We start from the raw sequence: 12,459 nt of genomic DNA, 5'->3' as shown, positions 1-12,459 counted from the left end.
TTTTTGAGGTAGGCGGAAACCAGAAAACCCAGAGGAAATGCACATGGATAAGGGGAGAACATGTGAAACGCCACACAGACAGTAACCTGAGTTTAGGATTGCCACCATGGTTCATTTAGGCCCTTCTTTGTTTCTGAGTTTAAATTGTGTCCTGTTATATTGAGAAGTAAACCCAAATAGTCTCAGTAAAACCCCAAATACTTCTCAGTATTGAGAAGTAACCCCAAATAGTCTAAAAAAAACCAAAACAAACATACATACTGTAGGCCTAGATAAGTAGATTTTTTATTTTTATTTTGAGTGCATAAGAATGCAATCAGTAAACTGTCTCTTTGTTTAGCAGTAAAGTTGACCTTGATTAATAGTAAAATTTATCACAATCTTATTTTTCAACCATGAGAAAAAATAGTAACTGGATTTGAACTCATGACCTTCCAATCAGAAGTCCCGTATCTTTAAACAGTGTCTTGCTAATGGAAGTATTATGATGCTTTTTTGATTTGCAAATTATGAATCTCAATTTCAGTAAAGTAGGGGTCAGTATGTAAAAATGGGGTCAGTGATTTATAAATCAGAATGCCTTTTCCCCCTGAATAAAATATATGCTCATGAAAAAGCCCAGTAATCTCAATAATGTGAATATTAATATTCAAGATTCTGCACATTCTGCACTGATATTGACTATTTTAACTGCTTTGTACAAAAGGTCAGATTTTCCTCATGTCCAATCTCTTCTATTGAAGTATGTGTTCAGAAGACACTGGATTTGATCTAAAACGGATCATCGGGTTTTGCACAAACATGTGGAGTCCATGCCAGCTCGAGTGCATACCGTCATTAAAGTAAAAAGGGGATGTACCACATACTAAGAAACTCGGAAAATTCATATACATATTTAAAAGATTATGCTTTGCACTCAAGTTGTTGTCAAGAATATAATTTGTAATGAAAACTGTTGCATTAAATTAGAAAAGAATGCAAAATTGAATCACTTTCATTAGTGGACTTAGACTTTTGGACCCCACTGTAAATATAATGAATCTAATCTGGCTTTAGCTCATTTCTGTCAGTCACTGACTACCCCTAAAAAATGTTATTGAGAGTATGGGATGTGAAAGCTTGATCTAGTCATATGACAGGAAACAGTCCTCAAGTGCAATGATCCAGGCATGAAGAGGATTACCACACCAAGAAAGTTTTGCTCAGAGACCGATGCAGACTCAAAAACAGAATGTTGAATGTCAAAAAAAAAAAAATCTTACAAGAATCAGTTGCTTTTAATTCCAAATATTTTATCAAATGTATATTTATTACCCTTAGCAGTTCACTCACATTACTATAAAGAATACTTTTTTAGTTCAAATGAGATTTTTCTCAATGCCCTTAGAGGTAACTTTTAGTCATAATAGAGAACACTTGAGCACCTAATGTATACAAAGTACTTGTAAGAAATTATTATATAAATTTTCATCCCATAACATTTTGACAAGGTGGTAATTTTGCTATAATTTACATGGAAATAATATAAAATGTATCTTTCTTTTTTTTTTATTAAAAATCCCCATTTACATAATTACAATCAAATTTGCAATTTTTATTAGTTAAAAATTATGCTTTTTGTTCATTTATTATCAGTTGCTCTTTCCAGTTTCAGGGTAATCTGGCAAGTTTTTTTCTTTTTTCTTAACAGGTCTTCAGGCTGACAGTTAGGAGGAATAAGTAGTCAATCCCTCACATTAGAAACACAGCAGATTTGACTGACATTGACAGAAGTCCTGAGTTAATGTGGTAGGCTAAACAAATCCTAATGTTCTGAATGAATTAATTTTGTCATTACTAACAGGTGTTATAGCCAGAGACTTTTTCTCTGATGAAATTTCTGATGTCTGTAACATTGCTTTCCAGCTCCGCCAGCTCATCCCGCTGCTGTTGCATTCTCTGCTCATTCTTCTGCAGTTTTCGCTCCAGCTCTACGAAACACAAAACAGCACAAGATTATTGCAGCTTACACAGAAAAGAGGGTCATGTCTAATTAAAAACAGATCGCTTTGGTGTTTGTAAAGAAAATGTGACGTGTGCACAACCTGATTGCAAAGATCCGAGTAGCCTAGCAAACTGATGCTACTTATGCTACTATAATCTGACTGTAGAATCAATCAAGATTTTTTTTAGGGATCGTATTGACGTTAGCTAAAATCTTATCCATTTATTATTATTATGGATTACCACTAAAAGCAGTGCCCTAAAGTGCAATGGCTGGATATACAGTCGAGGTCATAAGTTTACATATGCCATGCAGAATCTGCAAAATGTTCATAATTTAAAAAAAAGAGGGATTCGTTTTTTATTTATTACTGCCCTAAATAAGCTATATCAGCCATCTTTTAACAATGAGGACAAAATGAGGGACTCATACAAAATTATTACAAAAGGTACAAACATTCACTGATGCTCAAGAAGGCAACATAATACATTAAGAGCCAGCGGGTGTAAACTTTTGAACAGGATGATCGCCGGAAATTGTTATTTTGTTTAAAGATCTTATATTTTACATTTAGTACTGCCCTTCAGAAGCTACATAAGATATTTACATGTTTCCCAGAAGACAAAATAATAACAAATTACACTGGTTATCCTGTTTAGAAGTTTACACCCTACTGGCTCTTAATGTATCGCGTTGCCCTCTTGAGCATCAGTGAATGGTTGCACCTTATGTAATAGTTTTATAGTGTACGAGTTCCTCAGTTGTCCTCAGTGTGAAAAGATGGATCTCAACATCATATAGTCACTGTTGGAAAGGGGTTGAATATGCAGAAGATGATGGAAAAACAAGTAAAGTCTAGGACCTGGAGGATTTGTCTGAAGAACAGTGGGCAGTTTAACTGTTCAGGACAAACAAGGGACTCATGAAGAACTATCACAAAACATAAAAACAGTGGTTTCATCCAGGGTAACGACACACAGTATTAAGAATCAAGTGTAACTAAACTTCAGAACTGGTTCATTCAGTTATTGTGTCTTGTGGACTATATGTAAACATCTTTTATGTGAAACAGCTTATTCAGGGCAGTACCAAATGAAAAACATAATGCAAAAAAAAAAAAAATATATATATATATATATATATATATATATATATATATATATATATATATATATATATATATATATATAGTGTTTATACTAGAAAGTCTAGTTGATGATTACAACTTTGTTGTTTGTGGGCACATTCAAGAGGTACTGTTTAATGATTACATCAAGGACATTCTGGTACTGAAAGCTGAGGTAACAGCCAGTGAGAGGCCATAAACACATTTGTTAGCTGTACAAAGTTAGCTAGTTTCTGTATGTAGACTTTAGGCAAGCTGCTTAATTTTTTTTAAAGCAATAGAGATTAGGCACATAAGCTAACTAACAATCTAAGCTTCTTAAATTCTTAGTTAGCATGCCAACTTCACTGTTATAACACTTAGCTACTTAGCTGAGATGAAATGGAAACTGCAAAGACCAGAGCCCATTAACCAGTAATTGACCAGTTACTGACCAGTAATTGACCGCTAACTGTCTTCTTTTCGCTCAGAAAGGTGTTCGATTCAGTGGTATGCAGTAAAAATGAACATGTCTATCAAAACTTTTCGATTCGGACACCCAACAGAATTTGCGCAAACAAATTCTGACTTGCTCTTAACAATCACAAGAGTCTCCCGTTATTTTTTATGCAACCAGGAGGCACGGCTGATGACAGAGTTAGGTGTCTCACTCAAGGGTCTGTATAGACGTACTTTTAAGTGTTTCCATGTCCTTGTTGGCTTTCCTGAGAAGATCCTCTGCCTCGTTCTTCATGTCCACTGCTTTCTGGGTAATATTGCCTGGTGCCGCTCCTCCCAAAGAATCAATCTTATCTTTTAGTTCCTTATAACGACTCTCAACATGTGACAAATCCTGGTACAAACACATACACAAAAAAAAATATAACAAACATGTATAGTACCTCAGCCATGCAAAGTCATAATTGTGCTTAACAAACGTACCTCTGTTAGTTCAGAGGCAGCCTGAGTGGCATTCTCTGATACCGCCTTGGCTTCCTGTGCCTGCTGTCTGTTTTGTTCTGTCTTATTTTTCAAAAAATCCACTTCTTGGGATAAATTAGCCAAACGCATCATCATATCCATAAGGTTGGCTTCTAAATTTGAGAGTTTGTCTTCCACCTGGTCAAAATGTGTTGATAAGGACAAAATATAAGAGATATGAGAAAGAAATAAAGTAACATTACAAATATTGATGTGACAATATAATTACTGTCATTACAACCTGCCAATTAAGTGCAGTCATACACGAATGAAACACACATACACACAAACACACACACATGCAATGCATGTACACAAACTTAAGCTTCCAGCATACCATTGAAGTAACGCTCTGTGTGCTGTTGAGGTTTTCCAAGGCTTTCTCTATTGCCGTCATTGCCTTCTCTATGGCCTCCTGAGTAGTGTTCATTGCCTCTTTAGTCTTGTTAATAACATCACTAATTTTCCCTGCATTTTCCCTACACAAACAAAACCACAAGTCACTTAATGTGTCAAAAATAGCATTTTCAAAGACATCAGGCCTTATTTTCACAATGCATTCACTAAAAGAAAAATATTGTCCTATGGGTCCAAATGTAGCTATGGGCTCACAGACAACTTTATTAGGAAAACCAGTACACATACACATTCATGTAATTACCCAATAAACCAATTACATGGCAGTAGCACAGTGCAAAAATTATGATGATGCTGAACAAGAGCTGGACAGGAAGAACAGGAATCAGAGGCTGCAAAAAACAGTACAAGATTAAAAATAAACAAAACAAAACGGAAGATGCTTTTCCAATCTGTCCATTTTGGATGAGCCTGTGCCCACTGTAAACTCAGATTCTTGTTCTTGGTTGACAAAAGTGGAACCCGGTGTGGTCTTCTGTGGTTTTAGCCCATCTGCCTCAAGGTTCGCATATTGCATCTGTTTACCATAGTTGTAAAGATTGATTATTTAAATGACTATAACCTTCTTGTCAGCACAAATCATTCTTGCCATTCTCTTCTCCTCTAACCTCTATCAACAAGGTATTTCCACTTGCACAACTGCCACTCACTGGATGTTCTTTGTTTTTCGCACCATTTGTATAAACTCTGGAGACTGTTGTATGTGGAATCCCCAGGAGATTAGCAGTTTCTGAAATTCTCAAACCAAAACACATGCCAAAGTCACAAAGATCACATATACGGAAAATAATGAACTTAAGCTCTTGACCTGTATCTGCATGATTTTATGCATTGCACTGCTGCCATGTGATTAGCTGACTGGATAGTTGAATAGATCTTATTAAAGTGTCTGCTGAGTGTATAATTTAATAATAGTAAATTAAATGTAACTGTTTCAGACATTTCACTGATTCTATGCAGTTCCACACATAATGGCATGTTAACGATTATTCACATTTAGGAGCTATGTGAAGAAGGCTATTTATATCAAACTGGGGTGTCATAAATCGTGTACATCCATAAAAAAAGAAAGTTATGAGTGTGGGATAGACCTTTTCCACCTTCACTTGATGTCACTTCCACCTATGCTAAAAGTGGCGCTTGACAGACAGAAACATAAACACAATTTTGGGCTAAATTAAGTTTGAAAATTCCACTGCTCACAGATTTTCAATGTCACATGATCTAGGAATCACTCTGAGCATACCAGTGCAGGCAAATTAACTTCTGACCATGAATATAGCAAAATTGGTGAGAACAGGTGAGAAAATTGTCTTGCATCCAACTAAATGAGCTAAATGAGTGTTATACCACTAAGCACCAAAACTGAGAGGTGTGTGTCCTTTTCTTCATGTGGATCTCACTTACTGTTCATTGGTGGCTCTATCAAGCAGGTCCTTGGCTTTGGCCAGCTGCTCAGCAGAGTAGTTGAAGACTCCATCCACGTCGGTGAGGTTGGCAATGGTGTCTTTTATCTGTAGAACTATGCTGTCCAGTTCAGTCCGATTGACCGGCAGCGTGATGGCCAAAACCTGCTGTGCCACTTTCTCTATGCTCTCTGGATCTGCTCCTTCCTCTGAAAACAACAAATAGCCACATCTATACTTTCAATCACACCACTACATGTGTGATTGAAAAGAGATCATTTAGCAGATATGTATGAATATCCAGTTACTCATAAAAGATGAAGAAGAGACATTCTAATGACATTATCATGTCATTTCACAGAGAGTAACCTGATGAAGCACCAACCAGTTAAAAAGTCTCTGATCGTCTGGATGAAATCTTTCAGTTTCTTATTGGATTTTTCAAACAGCTCTTTCTTCTTCTGAGCTTTGTCCAGAGTGTTCATCGCCTGGGCCTTCACATTCTCAGTGAGTGTAGCAATGTCCTGGAGCTGGGATGAGCATTTTAAAAAGATTGCGTTTGAAAGAATATGGACACAAAATATGGACAGGTTTTTAAAAAGGGCTGGGATGTGATGATCTCTTGATGGGAAAATGTTTGAAATACATTCAGTTGAATGTGAAAAACTAGACACATTCACTTGTTGTACCACATAAACAACAGACATCAAGACAACATCCATGCTTCTGACCATAATACTAACAGATTCTAATAAGGATGCTTATGCTTCTTCGCTCACTTGAGGCCTTGAGGAAAGGAAATATTTCCTGCTGTCCATTTTTTTTAGCACCTGACCATCCAGGGTCATAGGGGAGCTTGGAGCCTATTCCAGGGAACATGGGGTACATTGTGGGAGGCAGGGTGCCAACCCATCGCAGGGCAAAACCATACAATTTGGAAATACCAATCAGCCTACAACACGTCTTTGGACTGGGGGAGGAAAACCCAGAGGAAACGCCCAAAGCTCAGGGAGAACATGCCCAACCCCCAAAGGCGTGAGGCAAACGTGTCATTTAGCCACTTTGCCCACCTTTCTAGCAACTAAATGTAGTGTAGTGACATCAAATTGATACCTTCATGCAAATACAGCCCTTTTTGTCTAAATCTAAAACGCAAACAGACTTAAAACTGACAGAACATAAAAAGAGAGATGTTTTGAACACAAACACACTTTTGAACATATACACACACCTTTTTGGCCATGTTCATGAGGTCCTCGCTGACAGCTGTCAGGTTCTTGCTGAGATCATTGGCTTTCTCCAGCGCCCTGATTGACTCGCCAACAGTGCCGTTGCAATGTGGCCCTCCACACACTAGTTTATCATTACTGTCCTTACAAGCAACACCTCCACAAGGGCTGTCTGGACATGAACCATCAGCGCTCATATTGCCACTGCTGCCACAAACCTGAGAAATGAGCACAAGGAATTTGCAAAGGTGTAATGCACCAAATATCTATCCTAGTACCTACAGTACATCACAGTAGTACACCATATATATTATAGCTAGTACTTCAGCATGAGTGTGTCCTTACAAATGAATTATCTACCTTTTGGCTCAGTTGATGGACTTTTCCATCCATGTTTTCTGCTTTCTTTTTGAGCTCAGACAAGGACTTCTTCTGAGCTGTGACATTGCGCATAAACTTGTCCTTTCTCTGGTCCAGCAGGGCCTCGGTCATGTTGCGTTTGTCTTGAGACTGCTCCACAGGACTCTGAGCCCCAGAAACAGAAGCATTGCACCTCTGCTCAGCGTCCAAAGACTCTTGGTAGTATTTCCGCACTTTGTTTAGCAGACCTGGGCAGCCAGGGAGAAAGTATTTCAAAATTGTCTCAATATTGCAAAAGAGTAGTGGGCTGATATAAAAGCGTGCATTGCCTTAACACATTATTATAAAAGGCTTTCTTAATGTCATGCGATAGGAGTGATTCCTTTGTGTGCGCAGGCATGTCAGAAAAAAAATCCCTCTCTATAGGTTTACCTGTAATTTCACCACTAACAGAGTTCTCCAGTTCTCTGTGCCACTGAGTAAAGGTGGTGTTCAGATCCCTGAACTCTCGCTCAAGTGCTGTCAAATTGTGTTTTAAGATGTTGTTATGCTCTGTCGTCACGTTCAGTTCTCTCTCTGCACCCATCAAACGGCCGTCAGTGACAGCTATCTCAACCCTGCACCATTAAAAGATTACGATTTAGGCCCTTCATTCAATACAACTAGAAATGCTGAATGTGGCTGCCATGTTGAACTGCAGAGCAGTGCCCTCTAGTGGTCAGTGTGACTGTATTACCTCAAGTCGTCAATGGCCTGGTTGATCAGCTGATAAATCCTGTCTCCTTCTCCATCCTGGAGCAGCTTCTGGATCTCAGCCAGCTTCCGCTCCAGCTCATGGATGCGGGTGTCGGCAACTCCGGGCACCTCGCCCATCTCCAGGATCTTGGTTATAATGAAGCGGATTCTGTCCATGTCATGTTTGACTTGGCATACAATGTCGTCCCAAAGCTGGAAGCAGGGGTGGCAAGGAACACACTTGGGGAAATGTCCGATAAAACCACGGGTGCACCTGTCACAATGTTGGCCTGCTGCCCACTCTTTGCACTCACATGCCCCTGTGATACGGTCACATCGACCTGTCACTGATCCCTGCCAGTGACACTTACACTCTGCACAAAAATGAAAAATGCAAGAGTTAAAAGCAGCCTTGACCCAAATTAACACAGCCTGTACTGCTGTGAAAACAGGTATGCTTGTTGACGTTTTCAAAAACTCTTACCCTCACAGTACACTGCTGGATCACCCCAGTGGAACGGCTCACACTCGGTGCATTGCTTGCCCCCAAAACCTTGCCGGCAGTGACACTGCCCGCTGATCTATGCACATGTGAGAAGGAAAGACATTGCTATGAGTGATCAATCCCCTCCCTTAATTTGTGTGAAATTTAGAATTTGAATATGTCCATCTCTAATCCAGTGTACCATGTTTAAATGGCTAGCAGATGTGTTTATAGGCATACCGAGTTGCAGTGTGAGCTATAGCTGTTCTGTGGATGGCATTCACAGGCCTCACAGCCATCATCCATGCCCAGGTTCCAGTGGTTGGCAGCACACTGGTCACAGTTATTGCCAACAACGTTAGGCCTGCAGGGACATGCACCGGTCTGTTTGTCACAGTAACATACCTTATCAAGGCAGTACTCCTGGTCTGTTCCCAATCTCATACATGTACACACTGATGGGCAGAGGCACACAAGTCAAACACATGAGACAGTATACAAAGTGTTGTCATTATCATTTAATACCCAGACCCCAATACTAAAGCAGATTTACACAGCTCAGTTGCAAGAGAATAACCGTAAAGCAAAGTCATCAGAGAATATTTGGTTACACTTACACCTACAATCCCTGGCCAGGGCGTTGCCATAGTAGCCAGGCTTGCACTCCGAACATGAAGGTCCATCTGTGTTGTAAAGGCACTTCAAGCACTCGCCTGTGTGGGGGTCACATGATTCAGGGTCTTCAGCCACAATGTTCCCGTTACACTCACATGGCCGACACTCTCCTTCTTCTTGCTCTGGGTGGCCATAGTAACCTGGAGCACAGCGGTCACAGCGATGTCCTGAGAGATACAATGCCACATTAGTAACAAAATATCAATAACTAGTCTTTCAATATGTAGAGCTGAAAATTAAATGATATATTTTATATAATGACAATGCAAATGCTTTAAGAGAAGTAATGAAATTTCTAGAATGTTGGATAGGAAACTAAAAGCTATGACATTAAACTATAATAAATTAATACATGCATACTGGAAGCAGTGTTTTAGAATTGACTGGTTGACTGATGAAGAAATACACCATATGCCCAAAAGTTTGTGGGAACTTGACCATAATGATCCTATGTGCTTTTTGAACATCCCATTCCAGATTTAGTTCCCTTTTGCCATGGAATTTTAAAACGTGGCTGTGGGAATTTGTTCATCTAGCCACAAGAGCATTAGTGAGGTCAGGAACTGATGTCAGGCGAGAAGGTCAGGGTGGTGTTCCAGTTTATCCTAAAGGTGTTCAGTGGGGTTGATGTCAGGGCTTCTGCAGGCCACTCAAGTTCTTCCATGCCATGTCCTTATGGAGCTCGCTTTGTGCAAAGGGGCATTGTCATGCTAGAACATGTTTGGGCTCCTTAGTTTCAGTGAAGGGAAATTGTAGTGCTACATCCCACAAATACATCCTATACAACTTGGGGCAACAGGCTGGGGAAGGCACACATACGGGTATGATGGACTGCTGTCCACAAACTTTTGGCCATATAGTGTATTAATGTAACGTGCGGTTATTGAAGGCAGGGTGGAAGTGTGTTAAGTCAGTTTGGTATTTATTAGTGGCAGCCCAAAAATTATCGTCGATGACCGCAAAATAAGTCAAAGCAAGAGAGGCAAACAGGCGGGGATCAAAACCAGAAAAAACAAAACTATGACTTGTTACCATGTGGAAACATGTGGAAGTTTATAAATGTATGATAACATTCAGTGAGGCTTTGCAAGGAACAATAACACATAGAGGATGTAAGAAGGCAAACCAATCACAGGTGAATACAAGGTGAATACAATCAGTATCAAAATAATAACGGGTCAGGGGTGGGGACAGGACCAAAACAAAAATATTTTCTTTACACAAAGTAACATATCAAAACATTGTGAAGCAGAGCTTCTCAAGCTTGCACTTGCACAGACAGGGTATCAGACCTATAGTAAAATCATTTCTGAGAATTTTTTTTGGAAAAACTGTGTTGTGTAACACAATTGATCTGGCTAGGTCTTTACTTCATGTTTCTGTTGACATTTTTTGGCAAATAAATTAGCTCTGCCCCACCTAGAAAGCTGATCAGCTCTGCCATTTGTCTTTAAAAGGCACTACACAAAGCTTTTGTGTGGGATAAAGGGTAAAGCGTGTTTAATGCAAAATTATATATCATTCATGTAATTTTGAATTAGATGTTTGTTGGAAATGAAGGGAATGGACTGTTTAATGACATCTCAGCTGGAAGAACAGTTCTGCAACTGACTGCTTAACCAAAAGCTCAGCTGATTGATTAATTTACTAATTCATTCATTCCGTCACTGAAATCTTAGCTAATGAAACTGACCTGCGTATCCTGGCTTGCAGTGGCAGATGATCTGCTTGGAGGAATGTTGCATGTGGCAAGAATCTGCATTTGAATGTCCACTGCCTGGGTTACCTGGGCATGGACAAGGTCGGCAATGTTCTCCTGAACCCAGCACTGGGTTACCGTGATACCCATTCATGCACCTAAAGTAGTGTAATATGCTGTGTTATCTGTGCTGCATCAAATCAACACATTCTCAATTGGTGATGAATGTTATGACTAACCTCTCACACTGATGGCCTGCTGTGTTGTCTCTGCAGTCAAGGCATGCGCCAGTGTGTGGATCACAGGTCTCTGAGTGTCCATTACAATGGCACGGTCTGCAGTTAGGGAAGCCCCACTGACCAGGCTGGCATTCAGAGCACTGCCGCCCAAAGGCCCCGGTGTTGCAAGGGCACTGCCCTGTAACTGGGTCACACTGCTGAGCATCAGAGCCATCGAGGTGGCAGTTACAGGCTGAAGGAAATACAGAGGAATTAAAAAAAAAGAAGTGTCACATACTACTAAGTTTACCACTGACGAATCTCTAGCAGGCAACGTACCAGTGCAGCCGTAGGGTCCAAATCCATATGTTCTCGGTGCACACTGGTTACAGTTACGGCCAATTATGTTGGGTTTACACTGACACTGACCTCCAATTTTTTTACAGTCGACATTCAGTGAACCCTGAGGGTCACACTGACAAGCTATATAGAGACAAAATAGTAAAGATGCAGTTACATCAAGCTACAATGTGATTTTTAACATAATGACATACTGTATGTTGCATATTTGTATAATTTCTTTGTGATGATAATTTTAAGGGCCTAAACTAATACTACAATAACTAATGGCCTTAATTAAACTTAACTAAAGGCCACAAAAACCTTCGATTTTGAGTCATGGTGCCTAAAAACTCACGTAATGCTCCATTATGCATGAGAGAGGAGATGCTGCAGATCAATTTGATGCATATATCGGCCAGAATCGGCATTGGCGCAACCATGAAGGAGTCCAGACACATGTAGCGCATCATTTCCTCTCGCCGCTGCACAGCCAGGGGATCGTTACCCATGAACCCTGGCAACTCCTCATACCGGGGGATTAATACAAGCTACAGAGGACAGATGAGATACAAAGTTGGAACGTCACTCAGAGAGGAATATACAGAGACATACAAGGGTCAGCGTAAGGTGAGCAGAAAATGAGTAAGTTTTATTTTAATAAACCGATAACGTTTGCTTTATAACTTCAGTATATTTTGCAAAGACCTTAACTTAAAGTTTGGAACTGATGAAGGCGAATCTTATTTCTCAGTAAGCAAGAGTTATTCTACCTTAATTTTAGTAAAAAAAAAAAAAAAAAAAAAAAAAAAAATTTCAATTTAAAA

The 12,459-nt window shown here is 39.6% G+C and overlaps 2 protein-coding genes across 8 annotated transcripts in view; one reads left to right on the top strand and one right to left on the bottom strand.

The window, feature by feature from the left end:
* Nucleotides 1–12,459, top strand: part of sinup (siaz-interacting nuclear protein) — a 219,251-nt gene that overhangs the window by 132,624 nt on the left and 74,168 nt on the right. The gene's annotated exons all lie outside the window — the stretch shown is intronic.
* The window catches only part of lamb2l (laminin, beta 2-like), a 53,346-nt gene continuing 42,145 nt past the window's right edge, over nt 1,259–12,459 (bottom strand). For both annotated transcript variants that reach the window (XM_017487668.3, XM_017487669.3), the window contains 17 exons: nt 11,991–12,183; nt 11,633–11,776; nt 11,315–11,546; nt 11,070–11,233; nt 9,319–9,543; nt 8,942–9,156; nt 8,702–8,798; nt 8,219–8,591; nt 7,915–8,099; nt 7,483–7,730; nt 7,125–7,340; nt 6,279–6,423; nt 5,895–6,102; nt 4,408–4,549; nt 4,032–4,208; nt 3,783–3,942; nt 1,259–1,970 (listed from right to left, as the gene is read on the bottom strand). In XM_017487668.3, coding sequence (XP_017343157.1) covers nt 1,837–1,970; nt 3,783–3,942; nt 4,032–4,208; nt 4,408–4,549; nt 5,895–6,102; nt 6,279–6,423; nt 7,125–7,340; nt 7,483–7,730; nt 7,915–8,099; nt 8,219–8,591; nt 8,702–8,798; nt 8,942–9,156; nt 9,319–9,543; nt 11,070–11,233; nt 11,315–11,546; nt 11,633–11,776; nt 11,991–12,183 — 3,258 coding nt within the window. In that variant the 3' untranslated portion in view covers nt 1,259–1,836. The remainder of the gene's footprint in view (nt 1,971–3,782; nt 3,943–4,031; nt 4,209–4,407; nt 4,550–5,894; nt 6,103–6,278; nt 6,424–7,124; nt 7,341–7,482; nt 7,731–7,914; nt 8,100–8,218; nt 8,592–8,701; nt 8,799–8,941; nt 9,157–9,318; nt 9,544–11,069; nt 11,234–11,314; nt 11,547–11,632; nt 11,777–11,990; nt 12,184–12,459) is intronic.

Source organism: Ictalurus punctatus, chromosome 15, assembly GCF_001660625.3.
Source record: "Ictalurus punctatus breed USDA103 chromosome 15, Coco_2.0, whole genome shotgun sequence".
In the NCBI taxonomy this organism is placed as follows: Eukaryota; Metazoa; Chordata; class Actinopteri; order Siluriformes; family Ictaluridae; genus Ictalurus; species Ictalurus punctatus.
The sequence above is the reverse complement of the archived record's forward strand: the minus strand, read 5'-3'. Positions and strand labels throughout refer to the sequence as shown.